General features: G+C 35.8%; 1 protein-coding gene across 1 annotated transcript in view; it reads left to right on the top strand.

Moving 5' to 3' along the window:
- The window catches only part of COL6A6 (collagen type VI alpha 6 chain), a 95,431-nt gene that overhangs the window by 41,358 nt on the left and 33,331 nt on the right, over positions 1-20,742 (top strand). The window contains exons 11-24 of the mRNA XM_072413377.1: positions 137-477; positions 563-641; positions 1,515-1,660; positions 1,973-2,065; positions 4,282-4,335; positions 4,834-4,905; positions 5,695-5,721; positions 7,118-7,162; positions 7,388-7,441; positions 8,051-8,113; positions 8,820-8,885; positions 10,420-10,473; positions 11,736-11,771; positions 12,997-13,059. Of these exons, the coding sequence (XP_072269478.1) occupies positions 137-477; positions 563-641; positions 1,515-1,660; positions 1,973-2,065; positions 4,282-4,335; positions 4,834-4,905; positions 5,695-5,721; positions 7,118-7,162; positions 7,388-7,441; positions 8,051-8,113; positions 8,820-8,885; positions 10,420-10,473; positions 11,736-11,771; positions 12,997-13,059 (1,193 nt within the window). The remainder of the gene's footprint in view (positions 1-136; positions 478-562; positions 642-1,514; positions 1,661-1,972; positions 2,066-4,281; positions 4,336-4,833; positions 4,906-5,694; positions 5,722-7,117; positions 7,163-7,387; positions 7,442-8,050; positions 8,114-8,819; positions 8,886-10,419; positions 10,474-11,735; positions 11,772-12,996; positions 13,060-20,742) is intronic.

The raw sequence follows: 20,742 nt of genomic DNA, 5'->3' as shown, positions 1-20,742 counted from the left end.
TTTGCAAAACAACTACATAAAACACATCCTGTTTGGGTTTCTTGTATTTCATTTACCGTAAACCTTAGCAAGAAAGATTGCCATAAAAAATAACTTGTTAGCACTTGTTAATTGGCATTTTCTTTTTACTTCACAGATTGTACACTTGATGTTGTAGTGGCGTTTGACATTTCATCCTATCCAAATGGTGCTAACTTGTTCCATGGTCAAAGCCATCTGGAAGCCAGACTTGATAAAATCTTGTATAACATGATGAATGTTAGAGCTTCCACATGTAGCCATGGTATAAAGCCTCAAATCAGTGTAGCTTTTTATGTGCCAAATGCAGAAACACAAGTTCCATCTCTCTTCCAAGTCTATAACCCAGATATTGCTAGGAACTTGATAAAAACCAATGTTACCCAACCTTTATATCTCAAGTCATCCACCATAAAGTCCATGTGGAATAAATTTAAAAATAAAGAAGGCAGAACCAAAGTATGTATTATTCAATCATTGTTAATCAATTCAAATACCAAAATTATTACATTTTAAATTTCAGTACGATTTTTATCCTGCATAGATGCTGCTCCTCTTTACTGATGGCTTAGACGACGATGTGGAAGATCTCGAGGAGGCAGTAGAGGACTTGAGAAGAAAAGGTACAATTTGTTCATTAGAGGAATAAAATTACCTAACTATTACCTAATACAGTAATTAGTAGAATTTTATTCAAACAACATACTACGTGGTGTCAGTTACTGTATAAAATCCTAACTGTAAACTATTCACAAACAAAGCAAAAAAAAAACTTTATGGAGCCTAGACATTCATTACCTTCTGGAGCAAGCTGTGGTTTGATATGCAAAAAGAAAGAACTGCAGAGTTTGTCTTGGTCATTAAAGAGTTACAAGAGGTAGCAGAACAGCAAAAGACTTCTTCTGCAAATCATGCAAACCACCCCCTCCCTCCCATCAAGCCTCCCTCCTGCACACAATAGCAGGGAAAGCCCCATTTGTATCTAGGAGTTGTCCGTATGTCAGATGCCTTTAACTCGGGGACTAACTGTATCTTAAATGCCTCAAAATGTATATACAAAATATAAATGCAAAACTACTAGCATTTAACCAGACAGTTTTTTTTGCTTTAATACAACAAATATTTATACCTCTTAGAAGAGGTGTCAGCCACACAGAAGGCAAAAAGAGTCTATCTCTGATTACATATTAGCAATTAAATTAGAAGAAAACATGTGAAACCTGCCAAACAAAAGGAAATCCAGTTCATTTGCTTCTAAACAGTGAAGCAAATATAATATTTATTGTGTAAGAGCACAGGTTCACAGAAGACAAACACATTAGTTTCAGTTTGGTAACCTTTATCGATTTGATCATTACTTGGGATCTACAGTATACCTCAGTTAAGTATACCTCAGTTCAGTTAAGTTAAACTTTTTATTTTAAAACCAGATTTCTAAAAAGATGAAATTATTTTATACATTATGGATAGTTGTATACATGTGTATGTCTTTTCAGGGTTAAGTGCATTGGTTACTGTTGCACTTGAAGGAGCAAAGCATTATGATGTCATCCAATACATAGAATTTGGCAGAGGCTTTGAATACAACTATCAAATGTATATTGGAATGCCAGATATTGGTACTAGACTGTCCAAGCACCTGGTGAGTAGAGAACTGCCTGAAGGTATAAATTACATGTTTGATTCATGCTTTGGTGCTATGTAAATTATATAATAAATAGAAATAGTGAACCAATAAAACACACACCAACAAATACACATCATTGACAAATTATGGCTACAGAAAAAGTCCTCTTCCTGTAATCCATCCAGCCACATATAAAATGCACACAAGCGGGTTGTTCCTGTATTGAAAGTTTTTTTTCCCATAATACAGCCTTGAGAACTTCAGAAACAAAGTACAGTTACTAATAATAAAATTACTATAATTACTTGTTGTAATTTTCTTTTGCAGTCTCATGTTGTTGAGAAGACATGTTGCTGTGTGTTTTGCAAGTGCATGGGAGAAAGGGGTAGTCCTGGACCATATGGACAACGTGGAAAATGGGTAAAGCATTTTTTTTTACTTTTTTAAAAATTATCATTAACATCAATCTAAAAACAGTAACCTAATGGAAATCTAGAAGTCATAAAAAAATATATTATATTTACATGTTTGTTTGTTCAATATTTACACATTGGGGAAGTTTACTAAAGAAGTAAAGTTTTACATGACTGTTCATGATTTGATAAATAAAATGAACACAAATACCCCAATTCAGGAACTGTAGGGAACATATACCTATAATTTTTAGTGTTGCCAGTTATCAACTTAGCTAAATCTAGCTTAGTCAGAAATGGGCAGTATAAATTGTTGGAGAAATTGTACTGATTAGGGATGAGCAAGCGAGATTTTAAAATTCAATCTCATTCATTCATTGATGAGCACAGCTGCGGGACTCACACTAGCAAGAGGAGTACTCCGGCTGCATTCTTTAATGCAGCCGTGAGAAGCCTCCTGTGCGCGATCCCTCATTTAACTTCTAGTGACCATGGATCACACAAAGGAGGATTCCCATGGCTGCATTGCAGCCACGGTACTCCTCCTGTAATGATTTTCTTGATCTTCCTATGGTTTCCACAAAATTGGTTTGCCAAAATTTTGTGGACCCATCAGAAATTCGAGGGAATTTTCGAGAGAATGTCAGAGTCATTGTCACTCATCCCTAGTACCGATGCAGTTTTTAAGAACTAGAGAACTCGTGCCTCAGTTTTAAGGGAGTGCAAAAAAGTCAAAAGCAAGAAACTGCTTCACCAGATATTCATCTGACATCCACCCCTTCAAGATTTCAATCTACTTTCCCATGGCTTGCACAGAACTTTTAGAACTATTTTAGAACTATGCCGAAAAAAATCTGTGTACTATGTAAGAAAGACTTTAAAAGAAAAGATTTATTGCCCATTACAAAGAACTATTTTCTTAAATTATTATACCTATATATGTGAGACTTGACAAGGTTCTTAGAGTTGTATAATTCCAAAAAAAATCACATATATAGTCATTTATTCATTCATAATATTAAACTGGGGACTACAGACTATAATGTATATATATATATATATATATATATATATATATATATATATATATACTGAGTATACTTACTACTATACTATATTAAAATATATATTGTTTACCTTGCATAACAGCATGAACATGTATGGCACAATACAATTCTGTACATTTTCGGCCATTGAAGCATGTGAAGAAGATTCCCCTAAAAAATTTTTTTATACTTCAATGAAGTAATGTTTTGTAAAATGAATGTGGGAATGGAATCCTAAGTGTGTTTGTGTGTACACAATACTTACTAATTACTAAAGAGCACATACAGTTGTGTTAAACATGTGTGGAATAGAGCATTGTACAGGTGTTCACCACAAAACACAGAGAGCCTTCCATTTCAACAAACAGCCAGAAATCTGAACAGTCCCTGGAAAATGCAGGTGTATGGGGTATTGTTCACCTTACTCCCTCCTCACTTCATATACACTCATCCAACGAGAGAGAGAGAGAGACGCCTCTGCATTCCTTTGTCACTATGTCCCCACAGAACCTGCTACCACAAGCAAGGAACTATGGCAGCCCTTGCTGAGGTAAGTGGGCGGAGCCAGTGAGCTGAGGTAAAATGGACGGGATCACCAAGCTGTCATAAAACAGGCGGTAGATTTTATTTTGAAAGGCAGGGCTCCACGATCGACTGGTAGATCGCAATCCACGTGTTGGGCACCCCTGCTTTATTGTATTGGAAATTTAGCTCATGTTGTCTGATAACCAAGTATAAGACCTTGAATCTTACAATACTATAAAGGGTATACATTACTATACTATAGTTTACTATAACTGGTCAATCAAGTTGTGTAGGCATTATTTTGTCCACCATGCATTCTTGGTACCAGAAACAGTGCCCATATTGCTAGTGCTTAACCAATCAAATTTGTCCACCTGAATTCAGATATTAGACATAGATAATTGTGTTTTACAGCCCAGCTATCCAGCACATTGTCTGGTTTGCCATTATCCATGAAACAAAAAGGTAATAAGAAATTCTAAATTTTAGAGTAGGAAGTGAAAGTAAATCTTGTCAACAGAGCACTTGATAGTGGCTTTAACCCTTTTCTATCACCTAATGTTTGGCCTATATATAGACTGTATGTCATACTTTAGGCTGGTAATATTATAATATTTATATAAATAAATTTAAGCTTTTGATTTTCTTCTAGGGGTCACCTGGGCGCAAAGGTGTCACGGGACATTCTGGAGAAGAGGGTGAGGAGGTGAGTATCTCTTTGAGTCTAACTAGTAAAGCAAAATGCAGTGCAGAAGTAGAATGATGACTTAAAACATTTGACTTAGTTGTTTAGTTTGTGATAACTGCAAAAAAATAAATAAATAAAATAAAAAAAACATCGAATTAAAATAGTTGCCAAAAGTTGAATATTTCATAGAAGGAGTCCAGCATGGCACCTGTCACCGTGATTCAAAAATTCACTTATTTAAAAAAAAACAATACATGTCTCCTTTGTGCTGGAATCCTCTGTGCCAAAGATCAATTCTTCTGCACACAGAATATCGGGTCCTGGCAGATTTTGTGTAGAAACATCAGAAAATAAAATGCAAGGTAATTAGATTACCTAGGTAAGATCAAAGCAGGCCCACTTTATTGCTTACACAGAATGAAGTTGTAAAGAAACAGGACATTACAAAGTAAGGGTCAGATACTCTTAAAACGTGTCAGTATACAAAAATGTAAACTTTTTTTGTTTTTTACTTAGGGTGCAAGGGGAATACCCGGTCCCATGGGAGAATCTGGTGAGAAAGGATGTGCAGGAAACAGAGGTCCTAAGGTAAGTCCCAAATTGGTACCCTTTTTCATTACTTTTACTTATACCTACCTAACTTACTTAAAATAAGCTTCCTGTTGGACACCTGCAAATCATGGTGAATTCCAGAGGCAATTTCAGTGAATTATTGTTATCTTCTAGTCAGAACTCTGCTGCTGATAGATGAAGAAGAGCTCTAGGATGCTAGGGTACCAAATCTGTCATTTTCTTCTACTGTTGTAGGGACTGGAAACTGTGTTGGGAGAGAGGAAGAGGGGTCTGTAGGGAGCTATAGTTTACTAAATTCTCAGATTATATAAATCAACACATTTCTTTTATCACTTGTTAGACTTGTGTTGAATCCCCTAAAATGCTGTGGACAGGGGATCAGAAAATGGTCAGTATATGCACACAGACATGTTGAAAGTGATAGAATTTTGAATAAAAAAGTGCTCAAAATTTAATGTAAAATAAAACTTAATGAAAAAGATACTAGTGAACAGTTGTATAATTTATACATTATTTCCGCTAAATTGGGCAATATCAGCTACTGAGGCTATAGTGTACTTTCATTTTACATAGTACAGCATTTTATCTATTTCAAATTATTGAAACCCCTATTTTTCCTTTTTTATCTGTAGACATAGAAAACAATCTAATATATGTCTGTTCAAAAAAGTCCACAATTTTATCCACTTTGCTGAATAACCTTGAATGACCTTTCCTGTAATGTAATTAATCAAACAGTACTTTTCAAACAGTATATTTTATTAAATGTTTCTTGTGAGTAACAATTTATTCTTTATTTTTTAGGGAAACAGAGGACTGCCAGGAGAAGCAGTATGTCTTTCTCTTATACATTTCAACCCTACAAACCTTAGAATGTTTAAGTCCTTTTTTATTAGTCTTTGAAACGCACCTAAAATAATTTCACATTTTCTTATGAATTATATAAAATGATTACACTAAAAGTAAATATTTAGCATTTTCCTAACATTCTTAACCTGCCTTTTCTGGACACTTTCAAGCAATTTTAATGCAGATGTTTTGCACGCTGCAAATATCGCTGTATTCTGGGATTAGTTTACTTTTTTGTGTGGGCAGAGAGAAAAGTGTGTGCAGGTGATTGCAGGTGAGAGGTACAGAGTGGCAAACCATGCAAAAAAAAAAAAAACACACCTGAAAAAATGCCCACCGCTGACTTCAATGAGCATTGTAAAAAGCATTGTTAGTCTTCTGCTGGCCCTTTCTGTGTCTATGTCTCTAGAAAGTGTTAAACCATTCACGTGTGGTATGAATGCAGTTTACACATGTAAGCAATAGGAAGCTACAGCAAATGCTGCATAAAAAAAGTAATTTAATTTGTCTATTAAACAAATCACTGAAGGATATACATTTAAGTGTCTGCTTTTTTCAGTGCAGGATGAATAGAATAAATCTGCAAGCATCAAGTTCAAACATTTGTTAATATATCCAGGACTGTCTATCCCAGCATATTCCACTCAAGAGTTGACAGCTGAAACAGTTGGTTTCAAATTACATTCATCTACAATCAGAAAGAAATTACACCAATTTATTCTTCAAGTATGCCAGGAAAAACTATTTTTCTGTCCAAAAAGAACATTAGAGCAAAACTTTAGTTTGTCATTCAATATACAAGGCAAATACAAGGCCATTTGAAACAATATTCAGTGCACTGAATAACTAAAAACGGAATTATTTGCTCAAAGTAACAGCGAATAGGTTTATGGCAAACAAAAGACAGCATTCTAAAAAAAGAACCCCATAACAACTGTGAAGTATGGTGGGGGAAATGTTGTATGGTTTAAAGTTCCTTTGTTGCTTCATTGTCTTGACAGCTTTTTCCTAGGAGTCAGGAACTATGAGCATCACCCTGTATGTAAAAGCTGTCACATGAACACAGAAGCATGTAAAGCTTACATAAGCAAACATAACTAGAAAGCTTGCATTTTTAATAACTCAAGTTGATGGGCATTTTTAATGCTGAAAGTACAACAGAGAGCAGAGTGTTTTTTTAACACTGTAAAATCTAAAATACAGGTTAAACCAAAATCATTATTATTATTATTATTTTTATGCCAGTCCCAGATGCCACTAAGAGACTACCACTAAGGAAAAAGTCATAGATTTTTATTGCTGTGCTTTTTTTGTGGTTATTACCTTAAATACTCCTTAATGTTACGATGACTTTGCTGTTTGTTTTTGTGATGTTTAGAATGAGGAAGGGGAAAATGGCCTTGATGGAATTCCTGGCGAACAGGTATACACACACTAAATTTCTTTTTTACAACCTTGACTACCAATTACTTTGTAAAAAATAACTCATGATCTAATCTTTGTCTTGATCAATCATCTATCTTTGTCAATCATCTAGCCATAGCTTTTGAAGATCATGTGATGATGATGATAAATGGGTTACATAGGGGCAAAAATGGGCATTTGCAAACATTTTATAGTTAATCTTATCCCTTTTTGTTTATTTCAGGGAGACTCTGGACACCCAGGAACCAAAGGAGAGAAGGGTGAAAGAGGAGAAGCAGTAAGATGATTTTAGTATTCTATCGTTTCATCCTTATGTTGAACACACTATTTTGGAACATCATACATAGTAATATCATGATAAAGTGATAGAAGTGTTGAAAAGTGAAATATGATTTCAATGGGTTACTTATTCATTCATCTTTGTACTACGTTGTTGCATATGTAACACCCAACTCAGACTCAATTGTTATGGGTACATACTTTTCTCTTAGCAATCACATTCTGTTAAGGCCCTGGCTGACATTTGGTATCTGACTGTTCACATATCCATGCAAGAAAAATGAGGCTTTAAACAAAAAATGCTTTACAAAATATTAACCAAAATGTTAGTAGGCAGTTGCCAAGCCAGGGGGGAGAAAATGTCCAAAATAAAATTTAACTCCACAAAGTTGCATTGGCATTATTATACCAAAACTCTTGCAGTGCAGAGACATTTCCTTTCCATTTTCACAATATTTATTAATCTAATCAGTACAAAAGTTAAATTCTGCTTTTACTGGAAGCAAATGATCTAGAACTCAGTTCTGCTCAACTGTTCAGTTAAAAGACTTTAGTGCTTATTGGGTTTCCAGTCTAGTAGATATATAATGAAATATTGTCTTAACAGGGAAGTACTGGGACAAAAGGACCTCCAGGAGAAAAGGGAGAAAAAGGTTTCAGAGGTGATGCGGTAAGCATACACATTTTGGTCATTAATAAATGTTTGTAAAAATTGTGTTTTGGGTTTTTAACAGCAAAATAAAAGTGTTGTGGAGCATATGAATAAGACATAAATTGGCTTAGGAAAAGATAATAATAATAAAAAAAACTACAATATAAAACAGCTGAGTTTATGGGTTATGGAGTATATTTACAGAGGTTTGTATTTCATAAATCAGCTACATGTAAATAGTAAAAGGGTACTCACAGAAGGGATTGTAAAGCACATCAGTTATCAGTGGGGCTTCAAAATGATATCAACATTCTGGTTGTAGAAGTAGCTGCAGATAAGAAAGCAAGGAGACAATTGAGTTATCAGTACGCATTTGTTTTACCTACCAGTAAACTGGGAACATTTGTGTTGTTGTTTGGGGCACAGGTTCATAATCATAGCTTTCATGTTTCAAAAAAAGTTTTGTTTATATGTCTTTTGAAAGACGTACACAAATTTTTTTTTTCACCTTTACCAATGGGATATGAAAGGTTTAGGATTATATTGATACACTGTTTTAATTTTCATTTTAACTGACACCCTAATACACTGGTAAGCAACAATGTTAAAAAATAAATATGTCTATTAAATCACAGATGATTAATTAGTAAATAATATGTTTGTTAATTTTTATCTGCACAATGCAGCTATATTCAGTTACTTATTTGACATATGCTTTTAATAGGGAAATCCTGGGACTTCTGACACTATTCCTGGACCTAAAGGATATAAAGGAGATCTTGGAATTGAGGTGATTATAAAACATTTAAATAACTACTAATTTTTCTTTATATTTCATGGTTTCATGGCTAGGGTTTACATAGTTACATAGTAGGTTAGGTTAAAAAAAAACATCAACCATTAGGGAAATAAACATATCCCAGATATAAAACCCTATCGACATATTTGGTTCAGAGGAAGGCAAAAAAAAACTGGTACAATTTGCTCCAACAGGGGAAAAATCTCTTCCTGATTCAATTAGGAAATCCGATGTTACCTGGATCAACAGTCACTGTTATCTTTACATTAAAGCCTTCATACGCAGTTATATTCTGTGCTTCTAGAAAAGCATTCAGCTTCTATGTAAAGCAATCAATAGTAGTTGCTGAAACTACTTCCTGAGGGAGCCTATTTCACATTTTCACAGACCTTACAGTGAAAAATCCCTTCCTTCTTTGAGCAATGAGCAGTTTGTGACTCTCAGGTCAGTTTAACAGACACTAATGATTTTTTTTTGTCTATTTAGTTGTGAATATAGTAATCTATATATTATATCAGGGGTTCCCTGAAGACATGAAAGTCGACGGGTTTCTCCAAGGTAAATAGGTGGAGAAAGACTGCTGTAGAGTTACGGAATAGCTGACCACTAAGACAAAGATGTGTCATTGAGAACCAGTGATGGTAAAGCCCAATATTGAACAAGGAAAATGTTATTAGCCAAGCAAACCTGGAATGGATTTCTTGAAAGTAATTTGCTATTTGTTAGCAAATATTTTTAATCCTGGACCAGATCCATTTCAAGTTTGCTGGATCACCCAGGTTCACTTATGAATGTGTATCTTCTCCAGCCTTGGAGAGTTTTAATAAATCATGCCAATCATTTTGGCGCCAGATAAGCCCCCTTGGAAGGTACATTTAAGGGCTTTGAGGCTCAAAGTATGACAGATGTGGTGCAGAAGAAAGTTCCAAGACAAGAGTGGAGCCTGTATAGGACATAAAAGTGTGAGGAAGTGATCAGGGTGGAAGATAGGAGAGTTTTGTATGCATAGCAAAGGTTGAGGTTAGGATAATATTTTAAATCTGAGGATAAAATGTAATGAAGAGAACATTTTTTGAGCACTTTGAACTGAAAAATAGTACTAGATTTTCTGGGTTAATCGCAGCCAGTGAAGGAATTGGCAGAGAGGGATAGCTTTAGAAGAGCAGGAAAAGTGAATATGGTGAGCAGGCATAATGGGTTGAAGATGTTGGAGTGGTATCTATTGTATAATAATGACAAGCAGTGGTAACAGAAAGAATTGGTGAAAACACTATGTTTTCTATTTTATGTTAGGTTGGAGGAACACAAATTAGTTGTTGTTGGTTGTTTATTGTGTTATAGCCTCTTCATATTTTTATGAAAATATTGGATTTTTATTTGTGCTTGTTCACATTATAACTATAACACATTATTATTTCTATTTAAAACTGAATAGATTTTACAATACAATATGTATGATCAGATTGATCCATGAATAACAAATCTGTTGAATACAAAATATTTATTTTATTTTTTAATTTTCTAGGGAGAACCTGGCCAGCCAGGAAATCCTGGGTCACCTGGAAGTAGAGGAGCTGGAGTAAGATGTAACCATATGCTTAAAAAAAAAAGTCTTGAATACACAAAGAAAATTTTTTTTGTTCAGTATTTTTCTAGCTCTAGCTGATTACAGAACTTTGATTATTCTATTTTTATGCATATATTTTTTTCCCTCCAAAGTTTTCTTTTCACAAGATCTGTAACAAGATCTGTAAACATGTTTAATGTGTAATGTGTAAAATCTGTCTAATGAGTAATTTTTGCATTGTTTGTATGGGTTTTGTTCTGTACCAGAAATTCCAGTATATGTCAGAGAAGTGCCAAAACAAGAACAAGTATGGTTGGAGCTAGTAATGCAATAACATACATGAATATGCTAGCTAAAGATATTTTAATAATCCAAAACAATTTCCTTAATAGAAGTAGAGTCCTTTCTTGTGTTGAATTCCTAAGACTAAGTGCCACCAAGCCCTCTCCTCTACATGCCTATGCATTGGTACATTTCCCTTATAGTAGTGCCAGGTTTCCATTCCATTTATTCCAAAATAACTTGCTTATTATCTCTTCAAATGGTCACATCAAAAACAAACATTTTTGCTAATTTATTTCATTTCATTTATTTGTCATAAAGTTTGCAATTTTAGAATCTCAAGCAAGATTTGCAAAACTATTTGCAAGCCAAACAAACCGAACAGCAACTGATTTGCACATCCTTATGTAATATCACAACCCACAAAGTTTAAATAAGCTTGTAAAGATATACAACAAAAATATAAATCAAAGTGAACTCTAAGGGCAACTATTACAGTTCATGATTAAAAACAAATTAATAATTTGTAAAAATGTGCTGTAACATGGAATATACCTTTTCCAATTGATTTATCTCTAACCCATTTTCAATAATGTAATCACCTACCTACAATATAATAAAAACAAAGGCAGATGTTTGTGGTTTATTAAAATATGCAACCCTGTTCTGTTCCTCGACTATATCCATCACCTGTATCAGTGTAGCAGAATAAAATCAGTTGCAAAACAGATGAGTTGGTTCACTAAGGTGTAGATCATGTTCACTTTGCATAGACAGTTGTTGACCTCTGATGCTTAAGTCAACATGCTCTGCTCTTTTAATAATCACAGACTGTTTAGAAAAGTTCTTACAACAAAGGCATTATTAGCAATAATCACAAAAAATACGTTTGTATAAACTTTCAGAGTAGTTTATTGACTATATATATATATATATATATATATATATTGAAATTGAAATTTGCACTTACTTATGTTTATTACTTTTTCCAGAATCTTCCTGGTAGGCGAGGAGTCATAGGACCACCGGTATGCCAATTTATCTTTACTATATAAACTTGTAATAAAAAAAAAACATTAATAAGAAGTCACACTGCAGATTACTGTATGTTTTTAGGTCCGTTGCAGTACTGTAAAATATAACTGTATAGTATATTAAAACTTCTCCACTAATTGTAGCTGAAAAGACAGATTTATGTACACAAATAAAGACCTGCTTATAAACTGCTGTCCAAGCATATTGTGTTGGGGCCAGTGATATTTATTGGCTTAAGGTGTAGGATTGTACCTGACCACATCATTCTGAGCAGTGTAACAGTCAACGATATCCAAATTCAAACACATCTGAAATTAAGGGCTCTATTTATAAAACAGGGAATCAAACATTCCCTAGTGTAAAGCCTCCGGGTCCATGTGTTTCAATGGCAGTAATCGATTCCCTCCGGGGAATGTTTGAGGGAATGTCAGATTCCCTATTTTATAAATGGAGCCCAAAATTTTTCTTTTCAGGAAACATGCTGTTTGTATTAATCAAGTTCATTATACCAAATGTTTACATGTCCAATTATTAGACTAAATCATGTTCTTTTTTTTTTATTCTAGTTTATTATTATATTATATTCTAGCCTAAATAACTAGTTACTTTCAAACTGACCACCTATCTTTGAGCACAATTGTATATTGATTCATTTGTTGTTGGAGACGCTTTTACGGGTTTTTATGGGACATAAATCATAGATTCAGGTAGGACTTTAGTCAGCTATGACAACAATTATTTGGAATTACTGTTTCCAGGACAGCTGGACTTTTGTCCTGTGGCCCACTTCCAGCTGGCATTTTGTTAAGGTAAAGCAAAGCATGGATTTGCTTTCCTTGTAACTGATGAAGTGCTAGAAACTATGTTAAACAGACTGAACATAAAGCAATAAAGATATTTTAGATTTTCAACTTGAGAGCCTTGCATCAGAGTTTGTTTTTGCTGCAGGTAGCCACAAAGTTTGCACTTTATTTAGACTTTGAAAGTCAAAATTTCAAGTTGAAACCAAGGTAGCCAAAATTTCTATGCTCATCCCTGTTTGTAAACAGACAATTCATTTAAACATGTTTTGTTACTTTTGAAAATCACCAGAATGGTGATACATATAATGCATATCAAAGTCTGAACTGACAGTATGGGGCTTCAATGTAGCAAATGTGAATATTGATGTACATGTTGTGAATAGGACTGATATGTAAAACATGTATTTTGCTACAGGGAGAAAAAGGTAACCCTGGGTTACCAGGTTTTATGGGTGATCAAGGTGTAAAAGGACCACAGGTAAGTTACTCTCATCATAATTATCTAATTTATAAACATAATCATATATTAATTCATTCATTCAATTTATTATATGCTCTGAACACTGAATACTTAGAGATGGTTGCAATATTGGGTCCATCTCTGTCAATGCAAACAAACCAAAAATCTTTTTTTTTAACCCCCTAACCGCTAAGCCCGTAATTTCTCGCACTAAATATTTTTGCTCTTTTGGTTAACCCCGTATTTTTTCGCCTACACTAAAATCCCCACTTACCTGGTCCCGCTGTGCTAATCCAGTGTCGGTTCCGTGTTCCAGCGTCGTCCTCCAGCGTCGGGTGTCCCTCTCCTTAAAAGAAAAATCCGGCCGGCTTAGAGGACAAAGCCAGCTGGCTTTCTTTTCTAAGCCAGCCGGCTTCCTCTCCCTCCTCTCCCTGTCCCTGTCCCTATCCCTGTGCCTGTCACTGTCCAGCGTCGATCGCTGGACAAAAAAAAAAAAAAAATACTCACCTTCTCCCTCCGCTCCTCCGGACATGTCTTGTGTCTTCTGTGTTCAGCCGGCGAGTGCAGAGACGATCACCGGGGTTTCCCGGTGACGTCGCTGCGTGCGTCGGCGCGGGAAGGAGGCGGGGCGGCAAATTCAAAATTTTGCATTGAGTTCCTTTGTATTGAACTCAATACAAAAAAGCTGTATTGAGTTCAATACAAAGAAATCCTTATATAATATATATATAATTGTATTATATATATATTATATAAGAAATTTTGGACATATTTTGGTGAGTTATGCGGTAATTCGGTGAATTAGAGCCTACAATCCAAAATAAATTTCCATGCAAAAAATGTAACACTTTTTGCATGGAAGTTTGGAAAGAATTAGAATACCCGGCATTTGCGTACGCGTCCCTCGGCGATTCCTGATGATGCGCGTGCGTGCGCCCGTCGATGAGGGTCGTAGCGGAAAATTCAAATTTTTTGTATTGGATTTAATACAAAGTCCTGTATCCAATCCAATACAAAATAATAGAAAATATATTTATGTGGTTTTGTCTATAGGTATGTGACGGACACTAGGGAGGTGTTTTAGAAAAATATATTACTATACATTATACCGAATTATCGCATTTTCAGTATTTTTCATTTATTTATGTGTTCTTGTTTAAGCTGATTTTTGTGTTTTTCCTTTAATTTTATTAAAAGTTTTTTTTTTTTTTTACATGATTGTGTGTTTCAAACATTTTTTATATCCATGATATCTACTAGAACCCTATTCGGACATATTTCTGTAAGTTACAGGTCTAAATTTAAAAAAAAAATTTTCATGAAAACCTGTGACGCTTTTGGAACAGAAATCTAGAAATCAGTGTAACGCTCAGGTGGTTAACTAAAAATAATATTTTTGTTACAGAATTAAAAGCTCCACCTCTTTTAAAAATAAATCCCCATGATGTTCAGCTATATGTGGAAATCAAGGATAACATTAACCCATATTAGCAGATATTAGGAGAATTTTCTATTGCATTTTGATGACAAAACAAAACAGGTGAAACAGTTCTAAATATGTGAATACATTAGGATGGCCTCAACATTATAGGCCTGATTTATTAAAGCTCTCCAAGGCTGGAGAGGATACACTTTCATCAGTGAAGCTGGGTGATCCAGCAAACCCAGAATGGATTTCTTCAAAGTCATAGCTAGCAAATGTTTTAAATCATGGACCAGATCCATTCCAGATTTGCTAGATCACCCAGCTTCACTGATAAAAGTGTATCCTCTACAGCCTTGGAGAACTTTAATAAATCAGGCCCTATAAGTCCATTTAAATATGAGTAACTACTAGTAGATAGCAATGGTGGTGTTCACCTTGGAAATTGGAAGTGACTCCAACCAGAAGAATACTCACCACAGTAAGTGATATACAAACAAAAATAATGAGAGTGAAAATCCTCTACTAACTATACACAACAGGACTTTGAGGCATAAAACAGAATTATATGATGTAGTAGAATAAATCAATTAAAAACAGTGAGAATCTTTATTTACAACACTATGGTAACATAACAAGAGCATACGGTATCAGATGTACATTAAGCAATAGACCACCCCCTATATACAACAAATTACAAATGGCAACCCCAAGGAAACATGACACTTTTTGTTTCAACACAATTTGTTTGAGATATATCCATGATGTACACTTTCTAGCATTGATACCGATGCATGAACCAAAATTGTGGCAAAACTCACTTCCTCATAAGTAGGAATTCATTTGTTTAACATCAGACAATATTTTAATTGTAAAACAGAATTTTACAATTTGCAATCTACTTACCAAAATATCCATGCTCCCTTGTATGTATTGGGAATACTACGGACATGTTCAAATATAGATTTAGGAAAGACTGTTGTAGTATCCAAGTAGGTTTAGAATTATAGATGATATGTATTTGCATTAAGCAAAGAATTAAAATGAAAAAATATAACAAATATGTGATTTAGGTTATGAAGTGTATTAAAAAGATAATTTTAGTTCAAAACAGGAACCTTTAGAAAACTTTACTTTTTGTTGTATTTGATAATTCTATTTACAATAACATAATATTTACAGATAATGTTCTTCATATTAGCAACCATTTTTAGATCATTTACCCCAAACAATACTTCAACACCAAAAACAATAGATTTTACAAATCTGGCTATCTTGCCTATCCCCAATTTTGAATTTTTTGGACTGCTGCTGTACTACTTTTAATTACCTAAACTTACTTTGACACCTTGACCCACAACTAGTTTATATTCCAGTATCAAGGATACTATATGGGGTCTATCTATAAATCTTTTCACACAAGATTTACTGGAAGTTACAAAAAATGTGCACATTGTCACATTGGATATATTTAGAAATTGTATAAACCCTGAGTATGAGTTATTTCACATATTTTCCAGCTGAATCCAGTGTGGAATTGTGTACATTGTTCAGCCTATCCCTGCTGAATATTGCCTTGTATGTTTTTAAAGATGCATATTTAATATATTTAATATTATGTTTTATATTTCATTTTAATTATATCATTTTATATCATTTTTAATTATGTTTAATATGATATGTGTTGTCTAATTCTAGCTTCTTTTAAGTTTTTCTTATTTTGGATATAAGTTGGGTGAATCTTAGATGAAGATTTGTAAAATGTTGCATATGTGTTTGTGGCCTAAATATGCAAAATTAAAAATGTAATCTAATCAAATTTTCTGTAAAAATGTTTCCTAGCAAGGTACTGTATCTTCTTCCTGAGATCCTACATATTTTTTTCTTTTACTCAGTGTTTTCACAGAAGTAAATGCATTCCAGATGTTAAGTAAATAAACAACTTGGCCTGAAACTATCTGCAGTCAACTTAGCACTTGGCAGAAATACTTATTACAACGTCTCGGTTATTACAGTTCAGCACAGTATCATGATTGGACTGCAGTGTAATACATCCTTATACTTGCTCAGCTCTGATTATTTTCCTTTCCATTCAGTCCAGTTCTAGCATTTTCAAGGTATGACTCTGTTTATCAGGATGAAAGAGTTATGTTACTTTAGTTACATTTTATGGCCCCTTTTCCTGTCCACCACAATAAGCACCCCCACTGACACAACTTTAACACTAGCTCATGTTAAGGAACAATTACTCTTTTTGCAAGCATTTTTACATTACAAGTTTTTGTGACTTGATTATATGGTCTATTCCAGATGCATGTTTTCACTGTCAGCATGAAATAAAAGCTTGCTTTGTACTATATCTACCAGTGAGCTATAATTTGCATACTCCTCCGTGAGCTTTTCCCTTGCTATCAGTTCTTTAATGTCTCCTGCTTATCAGGTTTCCATCCTGGTCTGTCTCAGTTTTATCTGTTTGGTGTTTCTATCCTTCCCTTGCTATTAAATATACTGTCCCAATTTGTCATACTGGGCACTGATCTCTGACCAGTGTGTTGTGTTTGACAACTTGGTGTTCATGGTGGTTTATAGCAAGTTTACAACTGATCTGTTGTCTGCTGGGCTCCTATCTTGTGTATCTGTTAACTTTTCTGAAAACCTAATCTAGTATACCCTTTTTTTTCCGGGAAGGGGGGGACTATAAAATGACTAACTCCAAACAGACTAGAACGCTAAAGCTGTAGGTTTCAGGGAGAACTAAACTCTTCCTTATCTGAAAGAGTGGATTTGGTAATGGGTTTGGCAGTGCCTCCACCCAGCATAGGAGCTTTGAGAGCAGAGGAGATTCCTTTCCTGAGAAATTTACCAGTAATCTCAATTAGATGTTTGAGAGCAGAGGAACTACTGCATACCATACCAGCATTAAAAGATATGGGCATCAATAATCCCCCCGGAAGACTATGGCACGCTTGTCTGTTATTTTCTTATGTTATGTTTCAGTGTAGATGCTAGGCGCAACCTACTGTAGTGCTAGGGGCAAACAAGTGTATATTTGCTTGTTTCTGTTGGTCATTCTGTTTGTCTTTTTCTGTAGTGTGCCCAGCAAGGGCTGCAATAATGGCATGTCAGCTGTGTAACTTTATTTCCAAATCAAAAGTCCCAGCAAAGACCATACATTCTCAGGTCCAGGCCACAACCCCCTACCACCACCACATTTCCACAATGAACAATAGCCCTTCCAATGGTGACACTATCCCAAATATTTGCTTACCCTGTTTCAGTGGATCATAGTTAACTAGTTCATATGATTTTGATCACTGCTCTTTTCTGACTACCTGACCCTTATCAATTTTACAATTTTGTCTATGCATTTCTTCAATCTTGCACTAGAAGTGACTAAGCTCTCTAAGTCCCACCAGCAGTCTCCACATGCTACCTGCATTGTCCATTATGTGCATACAAGGAACTTGTCAGCTTTTGCCTGGAATTGCTGGCTTTCAACTCAGTCCACCAGCTCTCCTGGAGCCTAGGTCTATTCTTTACCTATCTGCTGACTTCTTGTAGTGACAGCAATGATTGCAAAAGCTGCTGGCGGAAGTGTTCTGCACTGTCCTGCTTCTAATAACAGTTTAATGTAAAGAAACGTGTGATGACATATGGGTGGGCCATCTTGGAGGATCTGGATTACCTGTGCAACTTGAGCGGGCTGCAAGTACTGCCTCATGCTAATGTATGGTACCACTAGTGACAAGGGCACTAGGTAAATGGAAGACTGATGAAAAATCAGTCAGGAAGAATAGGAAGAGAGAAATGGTCTGTAGTAAAACCATTCACTCCTCGGGGTTTCTTTTGTCAATTTTATTTACACTAAACCAGATGAAATTGATTCACAATTCTTTAACCTTTCTAACTAGTCATGCTGATATCCCAGAAGTTTAAATGACTTGGTGGTATACTTTATTGATTGTATGTTACCTTTCTTTTTTGGGAAGAGTGGTAGTTGTGAGGCAAAATGGTAAAAACACTGTTGTGTCTTTTTCTGAAACCAGGCTACTAGGTTTCTTTATTTCCTAACATCAAAGGATCAATACAATGCCTAAACACATGCAGACTGTGGAGCAGGGGTGGGCAAACTTTTTTACCCAGGGGCCTAAAATTTTGGCAGATGGGCCAGGCTGATGGGAGAGTGGGTGGGGTTATGCATCATGACTGTTAGCCCTGCGGGTCGTGTCGGCGCTGCTGCCCCTAATTGCAGGCACAGGCACCAGGTCCTCTCCTTTCCCTCCTGCCGTCATACTGACTTTGCGGGCAGCAGGTAGTGTAACCCCAATACCTGTGTTCCATACCAGAGTTTCCTTCCTGCTGGAGACTTGCACTGGTGTTTAAGCTGGCGTGGATGTGTCTCTCTTCATTTATGAGGCAACACACACACGCCCTCTATTTCTACAGCCTATGGCTGGATTTCTGCAGGTATTTAAAGGCACTTTCTACTACAGGAAGTTGCCTGAGCAATCTCATGGTTTTAGCTTGTCTAACTCCTAGTGCAAAGGTGCTTCTTCTGTCTGCCTGTACTGGATCTTGTTTACTGAACCCTTGGAATTTGCCTGTTTGCCGCCTGACCCTGACCTCGGATTTTGTTTATGGACTTTTGCCTGATTGCTGCCAGACCCTGACCTTGGATCTTGTTTCTGGACATTGTCTGATTGCCACCTCCCCTGACCCAAACCCCCTTAGCCCGGTGCTTGCACCGAGTACCCTGACCCCTCTGGTCAGCTGCCACTGACCTGGGGGTTGCTCTGGAGTGGCACCTGGCAGCTACCCTGCGGCCCAAGCCTATCCTCACCATCAAAGGCTCTAGTGAAGACCAGGTAGCAGCTTAGTTACGCCCCTCCGGAACATGCCCAGTCAGTGGCACAGTGGGTCCACACCTGCGTGCATTACAATGACGCCACTGAACGTGACGTCATGATGGCATAACCCTGCCCATTCTCCCATTGCAGGCTCTGAGCTTGGGATGGGAGAGTGGGTGGGCTGTCACTGCACAGATCCGGGAGACGTGTTCTGTGGCTCTGGCTGGTGCGCCCCCCCAGCTGGGTCCTTCTCCTGACCCTGCTCGGGGTGGCACTGGCCAGGGCCACTGACCACTCAAAGGGCTAGAGAAGCATCCCCATTGGACCGTATATGGCCCGCCGGCCATAGTTTGCCCATGCCTGCTGTAGAGTGTACTAGCCCAGGAAAATTATGAAAACAGCTACATGTAGTGTTGACATTAAACATAATAAAGGCTTTCTGTACTGTAGAAACAGTGACAGGCACATCGCCACTATCTCTCCACAATAGCAAAACACATTGCTAGTCTAAAGGCTAAACTTCAGCAGAAAACTTATTGTTTGTCATCACAGCCAATAAAACTAACCTTAGCTGCAAAATTTGAAAAAAGTGTAAAATTGTATAATCTTGGAGAAAGGGCAGCACCTGTTGTTTATTTATTTTATTTTTTATGCTATCCTACACTCTGTTAGAGATTTATTTTCCCCTATCTAGTCCGTTGAAGGACCAGAAGTAGGGAGAATTTGTATCCAGAAGACAACCCAACTAAAAATCTCACAGGCATTTAAACCTTCTTGTACACAAAAAAAACCAGCCTAAAGTCCACCACCAGCTATACGCCTAAGTAAAATTACCCTTGTGTTTGTTCTTGTTTTTATACTGAATTTTTGTTTTATATTTTATTAGATGAGGAAATATTAAATGTTGCGACTTTTTACAATAATGAAACAAAACTTCACAATATTTTACACAGCTTAACCATAGCACTGCTATCTTTCTACTTGAATAATTAATGGCTGTATTTATTTAAGCCAGAAATAATATTTATAGCAAAACAGAATTTACACTATGCAGAAAATTACATAATAGCAATTTGTTTTGGCAAAACATCACACTGTAAGATACACTTCTAATGAGTACTACATATCTTGCGTACAAGTATAAAGCAAACATCATCCAAGAATGCTAATAGGATAAAAAATAGCTCACATGTAAAACACATAAATCTCAGAGTCTCAGACTGTTATCTGGACAGGCACCAGTACTGTTACTGGATAAAATAGTTTAATTGAACTCAGCTGTTTTTCATCATTAATGATTATTATGTTTGTTGTTATATCTTATTTATAGGCTGTGTTCATGAGTGTGTTGATGTAAAGTATCAGTCTTTTCACACATGATTTTACTAACAAAAATATATACAAATTTCACATATGTGACTGCATTATCCT

This window comes from Pyxicephalus adspersus, chromosome 5 (assembly GCF_032062135.1).
Source record: "Pyxicephalus adspersus chromosome 5, UCB_Pads_2.0, whole genome shotgun sequence".
In the NCBI taxonomy this organism is placed as follows: Eukaryota; Metazoa; Chordata; class Amphibia; order Anura; family Pyxicephalidae; genus Pyxicephalus; species Pyxicephalus adspersus.
The sequence above is the reverse complement of the archived record's forward strand: the minus strand, read 5'-3'. Positions and strand labels throughout refer to the sequence as shown.